The sequence below is a fragment of the Emericellopsis atlantica genome (assembly GCF_019669845.1).
Source record: "Emericellopsis atlantica unplaced genomic scaffold F5Z01scaffold_11, whole genome shotgun sequence".
NCBI lineage: Eukaryota > Fungi > Ascomycota > Sordariomycetes > Hypocreales > Bionectriaceae > Emericellopsis > Emericellopsis atlantica.
Window position 1 is genome coordinate 459,702 of NW_025764713.1, and position 22,328 is coordinate 482,029.

At 57.5% G+C, this 22,328-nt stretch overlaps 5 protein-coding genes across 5 annotated transcripts; 2 read left to right on the forward strand and 3 right to left on the reverse strand.

Annotated features, from left to right (window-relative positions):
* Positions 1-2,170: 2,170 nt before the first annotated feature.
* F5Z01DRAFT_653735 (uncharacterized protein) lies at positions 2,171-3,645 on the reverse strand. The gene is made up of 3 exons (XM_046263383.1): positions 3,545-3,645; positions 3,038-3,468; positions 2,171-2,902 (listed from the first exon to the last, which is right to left on the reverse strand). The coding sequence occupies exons 2-3, from the start codon at positions 3,375-3,377 to the stop codon at positions 2,586-2,588; spliced, it is 657 nt and encodes a 218-aa protein (XP_046118962.1). The 5' UTR covers positions 3,378-3,468; positions 3,545-3,645; the 3' UTR covers positions 2,171-2,585.
* A 432-nt stretch (positions 3,646-4,077) lies between these two features.
* On the forward strand, positions 4,078-8,119 carry F5Z01DRAFT_621111 (putative C2H2 finger domain protein; the record flags this gene model as incomplete). Its single annotated transcript, XM_046261184.1, has 3 exons — positions 4,078-4,597; positions 4,723-4,818; positions 4,875-8,119. 3 exons carry the CDS (start codon positions 4,078-4,080, stop codon positions 8,117-8,119), a joined length of 3,861 nt encoding a protein of 1,286 aa, XP_046118963.1.
* Positions 8,120-8,236: 117 nt separating this feature from the next.
* Positions 8,237-10,872, reverse strand: F5Z01DRAFT_70769 (major facilitator superfamily domain-containing protein). The gene has a single exon (XM_046266454.1). It carries the CDS (start codon positions 10,622-10,624, stop codon positions 8,549-8,551), a length of 2,076 nt encoding a protein of 691 aa, XP_046118964.1. The 5' UTR covers positions 10,625-10,872; the 3' UTR covers positions 8,237-8,548.
* A 1,985-nt stretch (positions 10,873-12,857) lies between these two features.
* On the reverse strand, positions 12,858-19,058 carry F5Z01DRAFT_70858 (uncharacterized protein). Its single transcript, XM_046266462.1, has 2 exons — positions 18,454-19,058; positions 12,858-18,404 (listed from the first exon to the last, which is right to left on the reverse strand). The coding sequence occupies exons 1-2, from the start codon at positions 18,928-18,930 to the stop codon at positions 12,978-12,980; spliced, it is 5,904 nt and encodes a 1,967-aa protein (XP_046118965.1). The 5' UTR covers positions 18,931-19,058; the 3' UTR covers positions 12,858-12,977.
* A 1,952-nt stretch (positions 19,059-21,010) lies between these two features.
* On the forward strand, positions 21,011-22,297 carry F5Z01DRAFT_620805 (uncharacterized protein; the record flags this gene model as incomplete). Its single annotated transcript, XM_046261159.1, has 2 exons — positions 21,011-22,099; positions 22,157-22,297. The coding sequence occupies 2 exons, from the start codon at positions 21,011-21,013 to the stop codon at positions 22,295-22,297; spliced, it is 1,230 nt and encodes a 409-aa protein (XP_046118966.1).
* Between the last annotated feature and the right edge of the window lie 31 nt (positions 22,298-22,328).

Here is a 22,328-nt window from a genome sequence, read left to right on the forward strand (position 1 = left end):
TGTCTGGCTTGGCCACTGACGGAGTAGGGTCTCTCACATGTCGTCGAGTCACCACGCTGCCAGACTCAACCAGCAGACAGGGGAACCTTTCCGTGGCACCTTTCATCAAGGGCCACACGGTCGTTCAGGGGACGTGCGATACATTAGACGGGCTAGCATTCATAGACCGGGAAACGCCAACGTCAGAAGGCGAATGACGGGATATCGAGACTCAAGTGCAACCTTTATCCTTTCTGGGGCATAGTTGCCGCGCACGTGAGGCCGTAATTGTTGAGCACAGGGTCCGCAAAGTGGCCACTGAGATCAGGTGAGGCCCCAGAATTTGAGTGAGTGAGTCAAGCTTGTGCAACGTGATACGTCCTAGCAGTCTGTTGGATATGTACGTAGTCTTCAACATGGATGTTGCCTCTACTTGACCGGTACAGACACACACCACAAGCACTGGATGTATAATAGCGGTCTGCGCGCGTGCGAGCGCGGATCAAGACCACATAGAGCGGTACAGTCAGACAGATTACACGCCAAAGCGCGCGCTCGTCTTGGACCACCGCGGATAAGGCAAGGTCAAGCGCGGAGCGGAAACGGTTCCGTACAGAAACTTTATCTTCGGGATCCCTCTTGACTCAATGACAAGACCAAGTAAGCACCTAGTAGACTAGACCGTGCGGCATTCTAATACCAGGTTCACCAAAGGCTCGGGAAAGGACCGTGCTTCGATCTTCAGAGTGGAGAGAATACTCGACTTGGGATAGTTTCCTTCATACGCACCAGCGATGTCCACTTCGGAGGTACACAGGTGATGACAGCCCAGACCCTTGAGGTGGCAACAGCAGAACAAGTGATGATGTTATCACAGTAATGGCCGGGTGAAAAGCTCGGATCTTTCCTCTTTATGGATGGATGCTCGAGCGGGGAAGCTTTGGAGCAAGTGGTCAAGAGCATCTGTGTCGGTGCTTGATCATCAGTCGGCCAGCTGAAGCCTTGCGGTGGGAAACGGAGGTGCATTGGGTGCGGTCTGTCTGGCGTGGCTGTCTACAAGCATACTTCGGGACCGCGAGCGTAAAACCACCAGGGTTCGAAATTTCGACAGGCGCATTCAGTGTAAAACTCACTGACGTTTTGGCGGCGCTGTCTGTTCAGGATGTATTTCAAATTACTTGCTGCGAGATCTGGAGCAGGGGGGCTACCTTAGGCTACCCGGGATGCCGCCACCACCCGCATAGAGATTGACAGCTACCCAAATAGCAGCCATCAGCTGATAAACAGCAGTTGCCGTCGCTTTTCTTGCTCTACGCCACAGTGAGGGGGAAGAATGAATGTGGTAGATTTGAATGGTTGGGGTCTCTGTGGTGGCACAGCACGGGCGACTCCCGTTGCCTCCTGCTCGAGCGCAGGACTCCGGGATCCCAGGCCCAGTAAATCGCCAGTCATGTTTGTTGGCGTCGGATCGGTCGTCGGCGCACACAGGACGGTCTTTGACAGGGATAGAGCAGGACTTTGGATCCTAGGGAACTGCCAGTCCGGGTTGGTCCAGGATTCAAGCCGCGGAATAATGAGGAGTAGAGACACTGCAGTGACTGCACCCTGTCTGTCGATCTTTCAAACGGAGGAAAGGTGGATAATGGTACATACTGAATATTAGACTACATTGATGTACTTGCGCCGGGGAATGGAGGACGGGTTGCCGGTGCGGATTCAAGGGCAACAACATCACTGATCGTGGACGGTACCGCGTAACATGAACAGCCTTGTTGGTGCCAAGCATTGAGCCGCGGGAGGCTTATGCTAGCAGCGCAGGGCCGCGCAGGGCCGCGCAGCAGGGGGCCGGACGGTTTCTTGAATCTTGATTGGACTGGAGCCGAGTCGAGGACCCTGAAATCGTCTCGGATCCGTAACGTAATCGGTGCCGGATGATGGGCGGTATCTGAAGGGGTCGCAAAAGGACTGGAAGCGAAGAATTGGCGTGGACTCTGGAAGCATTTGCACGTGCATGTTTGGCTTACGGCGCTTTGCAATCGAGCCAATCGTGGGTGTGTTGGTTGGTGGGAGAAAGAACGGCCGGAGCGAAAACGTGAGCTCGGGGCTGTTAGAGCTTAGGCGGGTAAGGCAGGAGCTGAGGACGTACGGTACTCCCGTCCTTACCTCCGAGGTCTGACAGGTGGAAGGTCCCGAATGCAACTACAACATGTCACTTTCACTTGTTGCGACGAGGCCACAATCGAGCATGTCAGTCGGTCAATTAATCAGTCAGCTAACGATGAGCACGCAACCGGCTGGCTGCCTGTACAAGGCAAGAATCGTCGCCCTCGGTTGAATCGTGTGGGCGCCTTGAGCTCACGCTGAGTTTACCCAGGGACATGGAGCTCGACTGGCTGACTGGCCGGGGCCAGTACAGCGAATGCCGTGCCTCTTTGAATCCGAGAAAATCTCGCCTGCAGGCCCACGATCGAGAGGATATGCTCGCAAATACCTTTGGAGTGAGTGTCCTTCAGATCCATCCTCGCGCAGTCTCTCGCGTCAACATCGTGTACAGTACTGTACTTGGTCTGTACCATGCTAGGCCCCACCTTTACGCGGCGGCGGCTTTAGCTGGATATGGTCCGCCTACCAACGGTTCGGCTGTCGACAGGCACGAATCCCGCTCCACAGCATCGCGAAGTACTGGCATTATGATGAGACCTTTTACTTGTACCTAGGGTTGCACCCGTGTCGACCGTCCAGGCGCGCAGCTGGCTGCTGCTGTTTACACGCTGTAACAAAAGGTCGGTCGATCTATGGCAGGGCATGCCAATCTCGCGCTGTCTTGTCCCGCCCGCCCAGCTGGCCTTGGCCCTCCCTCGCAAAGCATCGCTAGCGACCATCCGCGATTCCACCCCCAAGAGCCTGGGCTCGGAGCCAAGAGGTACGTGATCGTTACATGCTCCTTCTGATTCGCGTCTCGATCTTTCCCGCCGCAGCCACCCACACCCCACTGGCCCACCCTTGTTGAGCACCACTGGACCCTGAATTGGATCCTCATGCACTGACCGTCAGTCAGGCAAGGGCCGCAAGGCTACTGTCGGGTCGCGAAGCCACAGCAGCTGCTCATGCAGACCCCATTCAGTCCTTGTAGAGCGTGGCGCCCGCAGACACAAGCAAAGAAAAGAGACATGTTGCCGCGCCCTCTCCCGGTCGTTTGGATAGACAGATGAGGGGGAGGCGACTTCGACTCGCAAGACTGCTGGGATCTTTACAGCCATCCCCAGCGCGACAAGCACTTTGCAGGCCCTGTTGAGTAAGGTCTCGTGGAAACCGCACGCCAGAACAAGCAAAAGAGAGACGCCCTTCCCACAAGCACATCGGGCATCGGACACCACGATTGTCTTTTCATCAGGCATGCGGTTTCTAGCCCCCGGCCGGTAAGCTCAGATGCCAATGCTACCGCCGATGGGAAGGCAAAAAAGCGACATGCACCACTCTACTGCACTGGTGAGTTAGTTCATGATCATCGTCCTTTGGTCAGTCCAAGCAACAACCAAATCTGATATACCTTTGCTTCCCCCAGCCTAGGTTGTGCTCCCACCCACGGTGCTTTGCCTCTTTCTGGACTCTGTTGGTTCTTATCCTGACTTCATCCCCTCTAGAATCCAAAATTTGGGAATTTGATATCTATCATAGTCCCATACACAAGACTCCATTTGCACGCCCTCCTCGTTTTGATTCTTCTCCGCTACCGTTCCCTCGCTGGGACGGCCTGATGGATAGTGACCCGCGACTGATACCGGTTTCAGCGTCGTGCTTTTCCAGAGCTTCGACCGGCAGTGGCTGCATTGGCAATCGTCGTCGCTGTCTGGCGATGCTTGGGCTGACTCGTGTTGTTGGTCGAAGAGATTCACACCTATGCCATTGGCCAAGCGCCAACAATACGACCAACGGAGCGAGCGAAACACAAAGAGGTTGCCGCAAGCACGAAAAGAAGAGGAGGAGAGGCCGTCTTAAATGCCATCCTTCCCGGCGGGAGAGGTTCCTCGAGTGCAGGAGGATCCTGCTGCCCCCGCAAACGCCAAGGGACCGTCCAGCGCTGAAGGGAGCGTGAGCATGCCCTCGTTGAATCCCACTGCCGGATCCCCCGCAGCCACGGCACCACCTGAATCCTCCTCGTCGACATCAGTCACGACATACACAGTCGCAGCTACACAGCCAGCTGAGACCTCAGCCGCACATGCAGCAGCAACGGCAACCTCAGTTACCTCACCGGCGGCGGCTCAGGTGCCCGCCTCGATTTCGGTGCCCGCCTCAGCAACTCCTCTGCCTCCAGCACGCTCCTATTCACCCTCCGTACCAGGCCGACTACATGCTCACCGGGCAACGCTCAGCAATGCGACCTCAACGTCGCTTTCTGTTTCAACAGCAACACTCAACACGACCGAGGACCGGCAACAGCTGAGTGATCCCGCAGACATCGACGCGGCTGTTCGACAACTGCTTGACCAACAGGCTGACATCCAGTCTCACCTCAACGCTCTCCTGATAGCCCAGAATGGCTTCGATCCCACCCACGAGCTTCAGATGCTTATGCATAAGTCTCGGGTACTAGAAAATGTTGTGCATCATCATGGTGAGTGCCAATCCGCTTGACTTGGAATTTCGACGCATACTTGAGAGTATTGAGAGCAATGCCAAACGGCATAAGCACCTCGGATACTGTCTGCCCTGAACCAGAAAATGCTAATTGCCATCCAGGACTGGACTCTCAAGTTCCCATCCTCTCCGAGGTTGAGGGGGCGCGAGCACTGCAATACCGTTGCGAATGTCTCGAGGCCGCATGCAGCAAGGACGGTAAGCTTGAGCTCTTGTTTTCATACCCACAGACGCTGACCCTTGAGTCTAATTAGCTGATATTGACATTTTGGAAGCACTCCAATCGTCTTCGTCCCACGGACCCCAGGGATTCGACAACTGGTTGGGGAAGCACGTTGAGCTTCACGACCCCTTCATCCGTCAGGGCGCCACCCGGTCCTATCATGACAATCCCGAGCCCTCATCTGCGGCTGCTCCGCCTACCCATCAACGTTCCGAATCCCTCTCTGTATTCAGGTGTTGGAACGAGCGCTGTATCCACTATGTCTATGGATTTAACAACCAGACTGAGCGCGATGCACATATGCGCACGCACTCAGGGGGCTACTTCACTAAGCGAGATTCAGGTCTGTCGCTCATCAACACGCCTCCCCTCGTGCCAAAGCAGCCAGTCATCATACCACCGAATTCCGCCGATAGTACAGGCGTCTTTTCACCAACCAAGCTGCAACGACCGGGCGCGCAGGGATCAATGGCACAACCTGTCCTCGGCGTGCAAACACAGCCTGCCAGCAGACGAGGCTCTGCAGTTGGCTTCAACCTTCCGAGCAGCCGCCCCCCCACCAGAGGCGCATCAGTTGAGCATGATCTTGACCCCTTACTTCCACCTCTCAAGAGGAGCAGAGTCGGGCACTCGCGGCTTCAGTCTATTGGTGAGCTCCAACTACTACGCGACCATGACCCTTGTCTTCGGTGCAAAGTGTCGCACAGGGCTTGTGACGCCGGTCGCCCCTGTAATTACTGTTTGGAGCATCCGCCATCGAGTTCTGAGGAGCACTGGAAGATTCTAGGCTGTTATGGAGGCTCTATCGCCTCTCTGGTGGATGTTTTTATGCCTGCTCCCGTCTCGCCCAGGCAGACTAGAACACCGGTAACATCACCGCTGGCACAACGACGCACTGCCAATGACTATCTTCAGAGGATGTACGCATTTCCAGATAACACCATGGATGTTGTCAAGGAAGTACTCGACTTCAAGGACAACTTTTGGTGGTCCGGGCAACTGGACCAACGACCAAGCTCCATCCTCCATGCGAGCGACTCGAGCCGCGATACGTCCTATTCTGCACCACCCATTCTCGTCGCGCTGGCGTCCAGTCACAATTGCCAAGACACGACGTACGATCTGCTGGAACTGCTCAACATCACGGGCTTCCTGTCCGCCACCCGAACGGCCGAGGAGGCTACCTACCCCGTACTATACAGGGCCAAGCTCCTGCTCAGGGAGGTGGTCTTTCTCGACGTTGTGCAAAACGAGCCAGCAATCGAAACAGATCTGCACCACCAGCGCATGAACCCACCGGAAGAGATCGACTCGGACGAGCAACTCCGGTTGGTGCAGGACTGCCTTGCCCGTTACCTTCAGGTATTCGAAGCCACACTGTCGGTGAAGAGCAGTCTTCGCGTCAGAGAGTGGCTCGCATTCTTCCACTCGCTGTGCATTTTCAGTGTGGTGCGGACGATCCTGGCGGACATGGCCATGCTTTCGCCGCAGGCGCCGCTGCTCCGTCGGTCCACGGGAACAACCACTGCGCAGAGCATCCGCACTATGCACAGCGCTTATAAAGCTGTCGTGGAGTATTTCGCCGCCTCGGGTCCTGCTCCCATGGACAGCCTAGCCAATGATGCGAGTGAGGAGGACATGTCCATTCTTGACGCAACCAGCCAGGTGACGAGGAGGGAGATGTGGCGAGCTAGGGGCATGCAGTCCAGCTTCGACTTTCTGATGAGTCTCGGTGACACTGGCCACGACAATACCACTTTTTTCGGGTTTATCAGGCCGCGTCACAGCCGGGTTGAGCTGCACTCAGATCAGCTCCCTTCGGCTGTAGAACCCGGCGGCGAAACGCCACGGGTTGGGAGCTTGTTCAGGCCAGGCGTTTTGTGGGATTCGCCAGTTGAAGCCAAGCCCGAAGAGTCACCTCATCACCCTGGAGATGTACTCAAGTCGCCTCGCTCTCAGGTGCATGGGAAGAGCCGTCGGCATACACTCGCCGAACCCCCCATGTTTCTGCAGCGACCGCAGCACCTAATCAACACGCCCATGGCACCCTCGCGATTCAAGGCATATCAAAGAATGCCAGTACGACGTGTGTTCTGCACGAAATGCAATGAGCATCCAGAAGGATTCAGAGGGGAGCACGAGTTGCGGCGGCACGCTGATGCTAAACATGCCAAGCTTGTCAAGCGATATGTGTGCAAGGAACCGGAAAGCCAGGCGCCCAACGCCCCCCAGCCTGTGATTGCCCTGTCTAAATGCAAGGCCTGCTTGACGCGGAAGCAGTACGGTGCATACTACAATGCGGCGGCCCATTTACGGCGTGCTCACTTTAACCCGCACAAGGGAGGCAAGGCAAGTGGTGACTGGCCTTCGATGATTGTTCTTCGCGAATGGATGCACGAGGTGCACCATCATGCTGACCATCCGCAAGACGATGAATCGTCCAGTGGTGGTGACAATGAGGAGATGAAAGCCCCCACGCCGGCAAGTGACTTCTACGGCCCCGGCGGGACATCAATGCTGGATACCACACGCACGGGGCTTGGACAGCCGTCGTCGTCGGCCTATCAGCTAGTCTCGCCTGCTACGGACGGTCCGTGGAGTGCCATCCAGGACAGCCCGTCGACACGGTCGGCAGCCGGCGATCATCGCAACCGCTGTCCTTTCCCCGACTGCGGCCGCATCTTCAAAGATCTCGCAGCCCACCTCCTGACACACCAGGAGGAACGGCCGGAGAAGTGCCCTATCGAATCGTGCGAGTATCATACAAAGGGCTTCGCGCGCAAGTACGACAAAAACCGCCACGCTTTGACGCATTACAAGGGAACCATGGCGTGCCCCTTTTGCGCCGGCGTGGGCACCGCGTACGAGAAGACGTTCAATCGAGCCGACGTGTTTAAGCGGCACCTGACGTCGACGCACAATGTAGAGCAGACACCGCCCAACACGCGCAAGTTTGTCATTGGGGAGTCGGGTGTCGTCACGGCCACGGTCCCGTCCGCGTCGGGGGACGTTGCCGGCGGCGGCGCCCTGTGCTCCATCTGCCACACGCGGTTCGCCAGCGCGCAGGACTTTTATGAGCATCTTGACGATTGCGTGCTGAGTGCCATTGTGCCCCAATCGCAGCAGCAGCAGCAGAAGATACCGACGCCTCGCCAACCACCGTATCAACCTCCACAGCCTGAATCATCATACTCCACGCACCGCGTACATGAGCTACCCACACCGACGAGCAGTAATCGACGGGCACCACCAGAGGAGGTGGATTGGCGGTCTTGATTTTTTTTTAGCTTTCATCTCATCAAATCAAGCACACGCGGCGTTGCATTTTACTTTTCTAGTAGATACCACAGACACTTTGTTCGGACGGACCACGGCTGGGGCCTTGGTCCCTTTATCTGTCGCTTTGGGGGTTTATTTACTTTGGCTCCCCCTTTTATTTCCGCTGGGGATCACCCTTGATACCACTGGGAGGAATGGCGTTGTGCGGTTAACGGACCTAGTTTTTGCTTTTGCGTATGCAGATACTTCCATCCGGGGCTCTCTGCTCGGCATATGTTTTAATGATGAGATCAGGAATTACACTGCCTAGACACTCATAGGCTGCAGAAAGGCGCAATGGATATATATCATGAACATAATGGGTATCTTTTTTTTTTCCTCAATGCGTTATGCTTTAAACTATACAAAATCTCTGTCGCAACCTTATTAACTGCTGGTTCCGCCAGACGACGAACCCTTCTCGTTCAGAACACCTTCGGGTGCAGGGCGGGGGCCCTTGGGACTGGAGCGAACAAAGTAGTCGTGGATCTCAGGCGAGAACTCGCCGTCTTCGGGCATACCGCTGTTCGTGTGGTCGGCATTCTCGTGCTCCTTGGGGCCCATGGCCTCGCGGACGTCCTCCCACTCCTTGCGCATGTCGTCAATCTTGGTCCGCCAGTCCTTCTCGGCGTCGTAGTGCTTGCCCTCGCCGCGGAGGCGCTCCCAGAGGGACAGGTGCTGGGGGTGGACGGCGACGCCGTGGTACTCGTGGCTCTTGCCCTTGACGATGTAGCTCCAGCGGCGCTCCTGCTCCTTGAGGTCGAGGCCGGTGGTGTCGGGGAGGAAGAGGAGAGTGAGGAGCATGCCGGCGAGGCCGAACCAGGGGACGACGTAGAACTTTGTCTGGTTGTCAATGTAGTTGTAGAGCACACTGGCGAGCAGGGCGCCAGCCTTGCCGAAGCAGGCGCTGAAGCCGTGGGCGGTGGCACGGACGGGCGTGGGGAAGACCTCGCCGGCGACGAGGAAGGTGACCGAGTTGGGGCCGAACTGGTTGAAGAAGGAGCTGATAAAGTACATGGCCTGGAAGGAGTGGATGCCGGCCGGGGAGGTGTAGTACTCAAAGTTGAAGGCGGGGATGACGAACATGAGGAAGCACATGAAGAAGCCAACCTGCTGCATCATCTTGCGGCCGTAGAACTTGTTGTCGATGAGGAGGGCGGCGAGGTAGTAGCCGGCGAGGGAGACGGTGATGTTGACGAGGTTCCAGGTCCAGGTGGTCATGAGGGAGTCCGGGTTGCTGGAGATGACCTTGATGAACTGGCCCTGGAAGAGTTTGTTGCCGTAGAAGAAGACGTCGTTGCAGAACCAGGTACCGGCGGTGGCGAGCAGACGACCGCCAAAGTGCTTGAAGCAATACTTGAGGGAGTTGACGTCGTAGCCGGTGACCTTGCGGCGCGACTTGGCCTCGGCGAGCTTCTTGCTGGCGTTGGGCATCTTCCAGGTACGGTAGTAGACGAGCCACAGGGTGCCAATGGCGGGGAAGGCAAAGGACAGGCGGAAGGCGTACTGGGCCGCCGACTGGGAGTAGGGCGGGCCGCCGTTGCCTGAGTTAAAGATGACGAGGAGGACGATGAGGACGACCTGGTTGACGAACTGGCCCCAGCCCTGCATGAGGAAGGCGGTGGTGACGCGGCGACCGCGGTGCAGGCGATCCTCGCGCGTGGACAACTTGCCCGAGGCGACGGCATTCTCGAGAGACGAGGTGGCCGTGATGGGGTACTCGCCGCCGACGCCCAGACCATAGAAGAAGAGCGACCAGGCGTAGCAGATGACCCAGCCCTGGAGCGTCAGGCCCCAGCTGGCGGTGAGCATGAGAAGACCGATGAGCATGATGAGAGCGTCCTGGATCAGGCCCCAGCGACGACCGACCCAGTCGCCAATGACGCCGACGGCGGCCTGGCCGACCATGATGCCAATGATCTCGAGGTAGGTGACACTAGCGACCCAGTTCTTGGAGCAGACCTCGTTGGTGTCCCAGCAGGCCGGCCATACCTTGGCAAAGAGCGGCTCGAGATTGCCAATGGAGAAAAGGACGTAGCCCTCGAGACCAAGACCGGCACCGGGAATGACAGCGTTGCGGAAGTACCAGGAGATGGGGGACAGAGGGTCCTTCTTGACCATGCCGCCAATGGTGGAGAGCTCCTCGTGCGCGGCGGCGGCGTCGACCTTGGAGACGAAGCGCACGCGACGCGCGAGGGGCATGTCGGCCCAGTAGGTGCCATCGGCGTCGTAGCTGTCATCCGGGCGAGTTACATGGCTGAAGATGCGGCGCTCGTGGGCATTGGTGCCGGCGAGGACATCGTGTGCGTCGTCCGGCTGGTTCTGTTGTTGGTCGGAGGAGCTGTCGTCGCTCTCCTCGTCGGCAACAGGTCCGTGGGGGACGGGAATTTCACCAGGGATCGCGGAGTGATGGTGGTGGTGGTGGTGATGCGTGCCTGCATGAGCGTGGTTTCCAGCCGCCATGGTGTGTGTGTGTTGCGCGCGTGTGCGACTAAGCGTTTCAGAGTGCTTATTTCGGGAACAGATTCCGGCAGCAGTCGAGCAGACAGATGAGATCTACTGCTGCGTTCTTACTCGCTGTGGCTGCGACCGTAAAGTGATATACAGCCAATCTTGTGCGCCCGAGAAGAAGAAAGCCCAGTTGTTGTCGTTCAGTTCAACAGGACTCGAAAATTGTCCGTCTTTTTTCAAAGGGACGGACTCGGATTTTCCCAAGTGGGCCGGTGGCGGGTGGGCGAGAACCAAAGAAAGACAAGAATAAGCTTCCTGTCCGGTTTTAAGTTAAGGCGCCAGCAATCAGGATGCGCGGATAGTTGGCGATGGAGGATAGGCGAGTGAATTTGAGAGATGAGGATGAGAAGTGAGATCTGCGTGTCTGCGTCTCGCCTGCCTAGGTAGTCGTTCGTACCTGCCTGGCTAGCAACAGAGACAGACTTGTTGTTGTGGAAGGGGCACGCTGATGGCGTTTGTTGCACGGGCGAGCAAAAGGAGCCTTTGCCTTTCACGATGGGAAGGAGCGCGGCAGAGGAAGGAGTTGTTGAGCTCAGGCAATCAAGTCAAGAACAACATTCCAGAGGCAGCTAGCAAGCATGTCGACTACCTATATACATGTGGAGGACCTCGATACAACCGACCATCATCTGCTCGTTCGCCTACGCAGAAGTCGAAGCCACGCATAGCAATGGGGGGGAAAACGACAACTCGCGATGCTTCGCAACGGCCAGTCACAACGCTGCATTCAACACCGTGCTCGATCCTGTGGACGACAGGCACGGGGGGAGATATTGGGGGAGGGCTTTGTAAAGGTTTTAATATGGACCGGCTCGCTCCAGAATCCAGGGCCCAGGGCCCAGTCCCAGACTCGCAGAGAGCGGGCGGCCTGGCTGGAAGGAAAAAAGGGCCGCGGCCGGTGGGTGGGAGGGAGCAAACAGCGCAAGTTTGGTGGTGCCTCACGGAACAGACGGCAGGGCGGATTTGCACGCGTACGTACGTACACTTTGGAAGCGCAGCGCATTCATAGGCCGGAAGGTCGGATCGACCGACTAGTCTCGTCCTCGCCATTCCTCAGGAAGCGGCAGGCCACTTGGGTAGAAAACACAGCAAGACAAAGACAGAGGAAATAAAAAGAAGCATCTCTTCATTCACTCGGCGGCGAGGGCTAGATCCGACAGATCCTCCCTCCTCGAGATGGTGATGGGCGACAAACGCTCGTCGTTGGACAGGCCAAGGCCGGCTGCCTCGAAAGGGAAACTGCTCGCGTGAGCTGACTTGAGTCTTCCCACTCGCCAAGACCAACCCGGCATTTGTGCCGAGAACTTTCCATCAAATTATGGAGAGACAAGAGGGAGGGACTCCAGCCCTCCCGTCGACAATTTCTTGGCTGACAGCGCTGCAGGCCCACGCTGCGCGGCGTTACGTAGTATACCGGGTTATGCACCTACTGTTAATGTAAGTAAAGCAATATGCGTCTACGCAGTATAGATATCCGTATAGTCTCAAATCTCTCACTCTGTTGCCGATCTGTGTGTCCGTACATGATGAGGCTACGTATTCGGCTCGCCGGCCAAATCAGCACATGTGCAATTGTTTTTAGTTTCCTGGTGCCGAACGCCTCGCCCGAGCCGACTTATCCACGCGAGCTACGGATACGGCACGCCCACATCGAAAGCCTACCGTACTTAGGTAGTATTACCTCGGTGTGAGCACAACTTCAACTCACTACTAAACTAAGTAGCCGTGTTCCCGGATCACCCAGACACGTGCCGCGTAATCCGATACGATGACCATCAACCTCTGAATTGAAACTGAAAAGAAGTCGTAATGTAAATGTCTGTATGCTCTCACAGCTATTGCTTCGCGTCTACGCGCTTATGATACAATGTCCGACTGCGATGCTCTCCGTCCTGCCTGCCTCTCCATCCGTAGGCCTCCCATCCGTAGGCCTCCCATGCTGCCCCCCATCCAATGCTGAATTGAGCCCAAGGAAGAAGCATTGCGAGGCAGGTCGATCGGCGAATATCAATGCGTATGCGTAAATACACGCAACGCACGTGGAGGTCCGAAATTGCAGAGCCATCGATATTTTCGTCTGTCCCTTAAACTCTGAAAGAAAAGGAAATAATAGCTTTCACTAAAGAACGCATCTTCCTGATAAAAAGGTCCGCCCACTTTGCTGCTATGGCTGTTGCTGAACCCCTAGAAACGCCGCGCTGTCATATCGTGATAAATAAACAAATGAGAATAATAAAAGGAAAAAAATAAGGAAAAAATTGTAGCAGGAGAACTGGATACGCCTGCGTGGCGGCAGTGATATTGCTCACTTGGCAGCCGCACGCGGCGTCGCATCGTCCTCTGCGGACGCTTCTGCAGTGCTACTTGAGCGGTTTGGACCCTGCGGCCGTGGTGTCGCGTCCATGCTATCCACAGGCGGCCCGTTCCCCTTGGAGTCGGCATCAGACCCAGTCGCGTTGCTCTGCTGCGGTGGAGGCGTCTTCTGCTCTGGCAATGGTTCTGGTCCAGGCGCGTCTTTCGATTCCAGATTCATGCTCTCCATCTCGTGGCACGGCGTCGTCATGACCTGGGTCACCGCCTCGGGCGTGCTCTCAGACTCAATGGCGCTATCGTGGCTGTTGGCGCGCATCATCTCGACACCTAGCTTGGAGCTCGGGAGCGATGATTTGCCCCCCATCTGAGGCCCATTGCTCCGTCGAGGTTGTCGATCCCGCACCTGCACCTGGCCCAGCTCCTCGTCCTCGTCGTCCGCAGACTCCATGCTCTCGGCGACACTTTTGTCCGCCTCGTCCTTCTTAGGCTCTGACTTGTCGGTCGGTCGAGTCGTTCGCTCGAGTTGGGGAGGGGCGGAGCGCTGGAGTGTGAGCTGCGGAATTCTTGGGATGCCCTCGGAGAAGGCGCCCTGCTCGGTGATGCCCAGCCCACCATCGTCCCAATCCCCGGTGCCCTTTCGGCTTGGGGCTTGTAGAGGCTCATCGGTCGTCGCTGATTCAGAATCGCAGACTGTGCTCGCGCTGACTGAGTCCTCACGGCTGGTAATCACGGACGACAGCACAGATGATCCTTGGCGTAGAAACGTAGAAGAGCTCGAACCAGATGCATCGTCCGTTCGTGTTGTGGTAGCCCTCCGCAGTCCTGAAGAGGCTGGCTGTTGCTGCTGCGGTGGTGGCGGTGGCATCGTGCCAGAGGATGGTGCCTGGCCAGGAGAGTCCGGTCGCCAGTGGCAGAGACCACGTAGTACCTCGGTCAGCTTGGACGAGCTGATGGGCTTCTCGATAAGCGAGTCAAAATGGTGTGGCGCCTGGAGCTCCTTGAGGTACGCCGTGATGGCGACAATTGGTGTGTGCGAGTTGGCGTTCTTGGTCTCGCGGATCATGCGCGCCACATCTGTCCCGTTGATCTGTGGCAGCTTGAACTCGAGGAAGATGACATCAAACTGGATCTCGCTCATCGAGTACCGCACAGCCTCGGACCCGTTAGGCACAGAGATGGTGCGGCACCGCAGCTTCTCCAGCAGCTTCTCCATGACCATGCGCGCCACCGGGTGGTCTTCGCAGATGAGCACATTCAGAGGTCGGAAACTGGGACCCCCGTCAAACGCAATCTGCGAGAGTCGACGTGAGCTTTGGCGACGGCGCTGCACTCGTAACAAGGCGTTGTGCTTCTCGCCCTCATTGTCCGACGACGACGGTGACATGTCAAAGACTTGGCTGCGACGGCTGCGATGACGATGCAGGGCATCGGCTGTCACGGGGCTCCCCTCTTGGGAGCCCACAGTCAGCGACCTCGACCGGCTGGTTGTTGGCGTGTGAGTGGCCTTGCTGGGCGTCGACACCACCTTCTGCGGCGGCAATGAAAGGGGCGGAGGCGGCGCAGCAGAGCTCTTGCCCTTGATCGGGGAGGAAGAAAGCGACGTTGCCGCCTTTTGCAGGCTCGGCGGCACCTTGGGGATCTCGATGCCTGTAGGAGGCTGCAGGTTCGAGGTGGACTGGTGCGAGAGGCTTGAGGAATTGCTCGAGGCTTTCCGGCGCCCCTCAGTGCCCTGTCCTGCGACAAAGCTGACCAGCAGCGGCGAGGACGGTTGAGACACGCGACTTGGCGAGGCGTTGGAGTGCCCATAGCCAGATGGCGACTGCGGTCGGTTGGCTGCTTTGGCATTAGAAATGGTCCGCTGCACTGGGTGGGCTACCACGGGGCTGCCCTCGACCGATGGCGCGGGCGATTCACCCCTGGCACCACCCGCAATCGTGGCGGAAGTGGCTGCTTTGCTTTGCGAGGCGACAGCCTCGGCACGCAGCTTCTCGATCAGATCCTTGTTTGCCTTGCCCAGCGCGGACAGGTTCTTAAAGACAAACGAGCCAAAGTCATCCGCCTGCAGTGGCTCGCTGAGCCGCCTCGACTTGGAGTCCCGAACGTGCGGTGGGATGTGCAGCGGCATCAGCTTTCGATGGATCTGGTTCACCTGGGATCGTACTCGAGAGAGGGCATCGTGTGGTCTGTCGGCATAGTCAGATCCACCTCCGCCTCCGCCGGCGCTGGACGACTGAGGTGACAGGTGCTCCTCCAATTCCTCCGTGAATGCCTGGAGACTCGCGCCGCGAGGGTCAAAGTATTCGGTGTCCTCGGGGTTCTCGGGCTGAGGTACGAACTGCGGCTCGTCCTCGAGAAGTGTATCCCAGCTCAGGGCGCTAAACCAGGGGTGGGCTCGGATCTCCTCTCCACCAGACGCAAACTTGTCGTTCTTGTTGGCACCGAGACGTTCCTGTGGGTCCATGCACAGGAGCTTGTTGATGAGATCCTTTGCCTCCTCGGAGACGGGCGCGTCGGGGTCCTCGGGCGGCCACATGATCTTCCGCGCAAGGATGTTTTCGAATACATGTTCCGCCTCGCCAGCGTGGAAGGGCGGTATGCCATATAAGAACTCGAAGAGAATACAGCCGACGGACCACCAATCGCTTGTCTCGTCTTGCTTGTCGCCTTTGATGGTCTCGGGCGCCAGGTAGTCAGGCGTGCCGACGAAGCGACGGTTCGTGTCCTCGGGGTCGAAGAGTGCCATGGCCGGAGGCATCATACTTGATTGCTGCGGCGGTGACTTCGCATGGGCTTCTGCACCTGCCTTGGACGCGATCATGTTCAGGGAAGTCATCTCGGGAGAAGCTGAAATGATTCCCTCTTCGTCGTGCGGCAATTTCATGCTAGACATTGGCATCCCTGCCTCGTGGTCGTTCAGCGAGAAGGCAGAAAGCATATGCGTGAGCGTCTCGCTCCCACCGCTATCACTCCGATGGCTGCTCGAGACACGACGCTGCTCGTGTTGCGTATTGCCCAGACTGAAATACGACGGCTGTCCGAGTCCGCTGACTTCAGGGGTCATGTGAGGAGTGCCGCCCGGTGAGCCGCCGCTGTGGCCGTGCAGATCCAACGACGTCGATCTAGACGAGGCCATGGAGGTCGACCGCGCAAAGGGGCCTTGCTTGAGCAGGTCAGGGGTTGCCTCGGTCGTGCTGTTGAGCGCACGTTTCTGACGACCAACGAGACCCATCCGGGACAGGCCAAAGTCAGTCAGCTTCAGGTGGCCCTTTTGATCAATGAGCAGGTTGTCAGGCTTGAGATCTCGGTGGATAATCCCCCGGCTGTGAAGGTGCTCCACGCCCAAAACGACCTCGCCAAGGTACTTCCGAACCCAGTCTTCGGGAAGTCCGCCAAGGATCTTGATCAGTGAGGCGCAATCGCCGCCGTTAAGGTACTCCATAACCAGATAGAGATAGTCCTTGCTTGAGAAAGTCCAGTATAATTTGGCCACAAACTCACTCTGGCCTTGCCACATCATGATGGCACGCTCGGCCTTGACATTGCCCACCTGGTTCTTGGCCACCATGTCTGCCTTCTTTAGCACCTTGATGGCAAAATACTCGCCCGTTGATTTCTTCTTTGACAGATAGACGCTGCCAAAAGCACCCTTGCTGATGGGTTTGATAATCTCAAAGTCTTTGATCGAGGGCTGCGTAGAGCGTCCCTGAGGCGGTGCCTGGTTTGCGTGGAGCCTCGGTGATGGCGGAGGCTTCATGACAAAGTCGGAGATGGCAGCTGACGACTGGCGTCGGTGATGTCGCACAGGATGGATGACTGGCGAGCTGAACTCGCTGCTCCCCAGCATCGGCGAGCCCTCGGGGGAAACGACGATTTCTCCAGGGATCGGCATGCCTCGAGGCTTGATCCGCAGTGGTGATGGTGGCGGGGCCGGCCGAGAGGGTGAAGGCTGGCGACCTGGCGATGATGTGCCCGGTAGGACCAAGCTGCGACGATGGTGTTGACGCGAGCTCGCCGCTCGCCGCAGATCGCCAAACTCAGATATAGGGGACTCTGTCCGGGTGGCTGCGCGCGACGCAAGGGACGACGATCGTAGGCTGCCTTCGCTCTCGACGGTCTCCGACTCGGAGAACACATGTTGCTGCTGCTCACGAGGTATGTCGCGAGGCTGGACGTTGCCACCCGGGGCGCCCAAGTGTGAGCGAGGGGTAAGACATTCCCGTGGACTGCTCGATCGTGTCGAGGGAACAACGGACGGAGGATGCGAGCGCCGTGATTGTCTGTTGAGATCCGCCTGGCGAAGCGCCGTAGCGAGAGCTGAGGGACTATGCTGAGGCTTGTCCAACGGGCCCCCCTTGTCCCGTCCGCGTGGTTCGTCGCCGCTATCCGTGACGCTTGCTGGGCGGTCTTCTGATGGTACGCCCTGCTCGCAATTTTCTTGGCCGGAGACTTCTTCTTCGACATTGCCCAGTGGGTACTCGTTTGGCTGCCTCTCCTCGCCCTCGTCCTCACTTGTGTCGCTGAATTGGCCAGCCGCAATGCGGGCAGCCTTGCGCATGGCTTCGTCAATGCAGTCTTGCACCAGCACGGCCAATTCGACCCGAATCCGCTCGGCATACTCAATTATCTTGCGATGGCGGAAGACGGCGTCGACCTTGGCTCTTGCGACCTTCTCCGTGTCGGCGCAAAGAGCGGCGAGGCCTTGCTCCTGCTCAACGGTGTTTGTGCTCGGTGACTGCCACTGCAATACCTGGGAGATGCGTGACTCGGATTGGGGCGACTGGGTCCGTAGCTCTCCGTCTTGTTGTGCGGCCGACTCCTTGAGCGATGGTGTGCTCACTTCAAGGGCAGTGTCGCACAGATCCATGAGAAGCTCGACAATGCGTGCCTGTGGCCGGCGAACGGCAAAGGACCGAGTTCTATTGTGTCCAAAGCCGCCCGACCGGTCCCTCGACCGAGCCATCGACGTGCCGGGCGACGACTGTGTTGAAGGAGGCGGACCGATCGGCATCCCTTTGTATTCCGCTAAAGGTAGGGGGTTCGGCTGCTGCTGTTGTTGTTCGCCCGAAGTCGGCCGACTTTGTCGAGACTCGAGAGCGTCGAGGACCTTGACGATAGCATGGCGGTGCTCTTGAAGATTCTCCTGTGCCATCTGCACATCCATCTCTGCTCGATGTTCCTGCAGACACAAATCGGTGTGCTTCTCAAACCACCAGGGCTGGATTTGGCGTTCGCAAATGCGGCAGAGTACGGTCGGTGGAGGTTTGACGCGGCTGTCAACGTTCTCGCCGCCGCATTCCGCGAGCTGGTTGAGAAAGCTGGCAAGGACTTCGCCGCCAGAGCCTAGGGAATCGACAATGACATCGGGCAAGTCGATGAGGATTTCGGTTGGGGGTGTCCACGGACGGATCATCCACATGGTCTAGCTCGTGTTAGAAACTATGCTCGCAGTATCAGCCAGGCATACCTACATGACTTTCTCCTCCCGAGGCACTATCATACACCATGATGCCCTGTGCCTCAAGCTCGATGGTCTCAGGCGAGGCTTCAGCGCCGTCGGAAGGTGCTTCGGCAGATCTGAGCTTGGAGAGTGGGCCTAACTCCATTGTGAATCGTATCCGATGGCTCCTGGAGTCATCCCTCTTCATGCCTTCCACCACTTCAGAGAACACATTTTTGTTGTCGCTCACCACGAGCTCCGACAGCTGCTTGCCGTCCAGCGTCTCGAGCTTGGTTCCGACGACGTCCGCCCATGACGGGCTCGCCCACCGTACCGTGCCGTCGAGGTTGAGATCGACAATGGCATTGAGGGTCTGCTCGGCAGCCTCTCGAAGTTCTTCGCGTTCGTCACGGATATCCTGGCTGATGGACCGCTCCATGGGATACGCCTGCTGCGCGCGAAGGTGGGCGACAGCTGGCGGGGCCAGCGTGGGAGCAGGCGATTCCATGGCAGGCTTGCGCCAGCGTACGCTGTGCTCGCCGCTTTTCTCTCTCGCCCTTGGTGGCTCGTAGGTAGAGCGGTTCGATTCGTATAGTGAGGCGGTCGGATCGGTTGGGGATGATCTGGCTTGAATGCCAGGACTACAGGCTCCCGGAACCACGATACATGACGGAGGGCGGACCAGAGGTGAGACAATCGGTCAAAATCGCCTGTGATCGAACCGTGTCGAGTATCTTGGATCGAGTCGTGGTCGACCTACGTAGTCTAGGCGCCAGATGGAAGAGAAAGGATGGGTTGGAACACAAGGTGGATCGGAGACTTGGGAGTGGGAAGCGGGCGGAGTGAATGCGATGCTCTCTGGCACGCAGCTGTGCTGACACTTGACAAAGAAATGGAGCGACGAGGCAAGATGAAAGAGCTGCTCGACCGTGCCGAGTAGCAATTGTCGAAGGTGTAACGTAATTGGAGAAGCAGTTGGCGATGCGGTCGTGAATTGCATAAGGAAACAAAGTCCGGCGTGTTTAACGAGCAGCGACAGGTCAGTCACGCTGGACATTCACGATGTCGTGCGGAGGACGTTGCGCACTGTACATCTGCCGACTATCAGCACGCAACGCACAGTGCAAATGGAGATGGGACCCAAGTTTCAGAGGTGCGCTGGGGGGAGGGTCGGCGGACGGGACACGGCGACGGATAAGCGGGGAAGGGACAGTGAGGCCCAATCACCTCACACCAACTGCACTGATGATATGCCTTACTCATGCGCACTGTGCTAGCTTTCCTCGAGACACGAGCGCACGAGTTGAATCACGATAGAGTCACATCCTCGCCGTTACTATCAACAAACGAGCACAGGTCGATGAACAAGAGCGAGCTAGATCTCCAGCACACACCCATTTTTCCTCCTCGCTTCATGGTTAGAGTCGCAATGTGCCTCTGGCTCGATGGCAAGCAAGCATGCACGCACCCATACGCTGATCCATCCACCCACCACGACGACTGACCGCCTTGGAAGCTCGCCTTGATTGATAATGTTCTGGGCCGTGGTCGCTTCGTGATCACAGTAATGACTGTCCATTGCGAGCGGCACGTTGATCAGCATAAACATGCTGCATAAGCAGGGCAGAGCGTTGCCATACCAGAAGGCAACGCTGCAGACTGCGTGCAGAGGGGACGGTGATGCGGAGGGGCACCAGCTCAGTTCCCCCCTCCGTGCGCGGCCAGGTTAGGGCCATGTCACAAAGTTTATGCTCCAGAATCATGCTCAATGTGGTGAATGCGCTGGCAATTATCAATTGAAGCGTGGACTTGCTGTGAGCCAATCAGTGGACGTGGGGGAGAGACATGCAGGACACACTGCATGTTGGAGAAGGGTGCCTCTTTTCCGTGGCTCCCTCTATGTTTGCTTTGAAAGTACGGATAGTATGCCTCAGAATCGTCCATCAAGGCTCAGTATCACGAGTGTCTGACATCAGAGAATGTCATCAGAATGGACTGGTCGAGCTACACAGGAGTCTCGTGCTTCGTGTTCTCTGCGTCAAGCTTGGGTAATGGATGGGAGCTTTTCATCTGGCTAACCTACAGTACACCACGGTGATTCTTACTGGTCTGCGTCAACGCCAGCGGCAGGCACCAGGTAATATCCTCCTTTCCTGGAGGCTTGTTGGAGTCCAGAGATGTCTTCTTCGTCCTATTCTTGACCCTGTAATTGTATCAAACTCCATTTCTCGCTTGTTTCCGCGATCCGTCGTTAAGCGATGGATTCGGGGATCGCTCCTCGAGTCCGCTAATATGACACGCCTGGCCAATCAAAATGATCTGGCCCTGGTTTGCTTATCAATCCAGATTCGCGGTTGATTGACGATGAAGGTTCGCGATATATATTCCGAGAAGAACCACCCATTATTAGTATAGCACTGACTAATTTGAATAAAACAGGCTTCTCCGACACATAGGGCATGAACATAGCAAGAAAACTTCCATTGTCAGGAATAAATAAGCTTCCATCCATCTTCGCAGCTCTCATCCGTACCCCGTACCCCTCTCAACCACAACATCGACAACTCGGCACATCAACACCAGCCATGATGACTTCAAGACAGGACAATGTGGGAGCCAAGGGTGCTCCCTTCTTCACGCCGGCTCAGTCGCCCCCCTCAGGGACGCCTCTCGACGCCAGCACGGCACCTACCCTCTTCACCCCTCTCACCACCCGCGGGGTGACCGCCCACAACCGCTTCGTCGTGTCCCCCATGTGCACATACTCGGCCGACTATGGACACTTGTCGGACTGGCACCTCGTCCATCTCGGACAGTACGCCCTCGGTGGCGCTGGGACTATCATGGTGGAGGCTACGGCTGTCGAACCCAGGGGCCGCATCTCTCCTGAGGATTCGGGTCTCTGGCAGGACTCGCAGGTGGCGCCCCTGAAGAAGATTGTCGACTTTGTCCACAGCCAGGGCAGTGTTGCTGCGATTCAGCTCGCTCACGCCGGTCGCAAGGCGAGCACCATTGCCCCTTGGCTGGGCGGAACCACAGATAAGCCTGTCGCTGATGAGTCCATTGGCGGTTGGCCCAACGATGTGGTCGGACCTAGCCCAGTTCCTTACGCCGACAACCACGCCCCTCCGAAGGAGCTTTCCGTCAACGAAATCAAGGGCCTCGTGTCAAAGTTTGCCGAGTCGGCCAGACGGGCTGTTGAGGCTGGCTTTGATCTGATCGAGATCCACGGCGCGCACGGCTACCTGCACACCAGCTTCCTCTCGCCTCTGTCCAACGTCCGCACCGATCAGTACGGCGGCTCCTTTGAGAACCGCACCCGCTTCCTCACCGAGACGATCCAGGCTGTCCGCGCGGTCATCCCAGAGACCATGCCTCTGTGGCTGCGCATCTCGGCGACAGAGTGGATGGAGCACAGCGGCAAGCCTTCCTGGGACCTCGAGTCATCCATCCGTCTCGCCAAGCTTCTCCCTGGGCTGGGCGTCGACGTTCTGGACGTGTCTTCGGCCGGGAACACGCCACACGCGCGTGTGCCCATGCACAATGAGTACCAGGTTGACTTGGCCGGGTCTATCCGTCGCGCTGTCCGCGCCGACGGCCTCGACCTTCAGATTGCGGCCGTCGGCAAGATCACCGAGGCGGAGATGGCGCGTTCCATCGTCCAGGAGGGCAAGCCCGTTACACAGAACGGTAACGGTACGGTGGAAGTAGAGGGTGACCACGGTGTTGCGCAGGCCGAGTTCGTCTTGGCCGCCAGGCAATTCTTGAGGGACCCTCAATGGGTTCTGAACGTCGCCAACGAGCTCGGCGTGAGGGTCAAGTGGCCTCAGCAGTACGAGCGGGCCGCGAGGAGGCCCAAGGTAGAGAAACTGTAGAGAAGCGTACAAAGCATAGATAGAAACACGA

Bases quoted from the DNA above. Each gene is read 5' to 3' on its own strand.
- F5Z01DRAFT_70769 (XM_046266454.1), bottom strand. From the start codon at position 10,624: ATGGCGGCTGGAAACCACGCTCATGCAGGCACGCATCACCACCACCAC.
- F5Z01DRAFT_653735 (XM_046263383.1), bottom strand. From the start codon at position 3,377: ATGCCTGATGAAAAGACAATCGTGGTGTCCGATGCCCGATGTGCTTGT. The intron at 2,903-3,037 runs CTGACTGACGGT...ACGATCACGTAC, and splicing joins AGTAGCCTTGCGGCCCTTGC to CTCTTGGCTCCGAGCCCAGG.
- F5Z01DRAFT_70858 (XM_046266462.1), bottom strand. From the start codon at position 18,930: ATGGAATCGCCTGCTCCCACGCTGGCCCCGCCAGCTGTCGCCCACCTT. The intron at 18,405-18,453 runs GTAGGTATGCCT...AACACGAGCTAG, and splicing joins CCTCGGGAGGAGAAAGTCAT to ACCATGTGGATGATCCGTCC.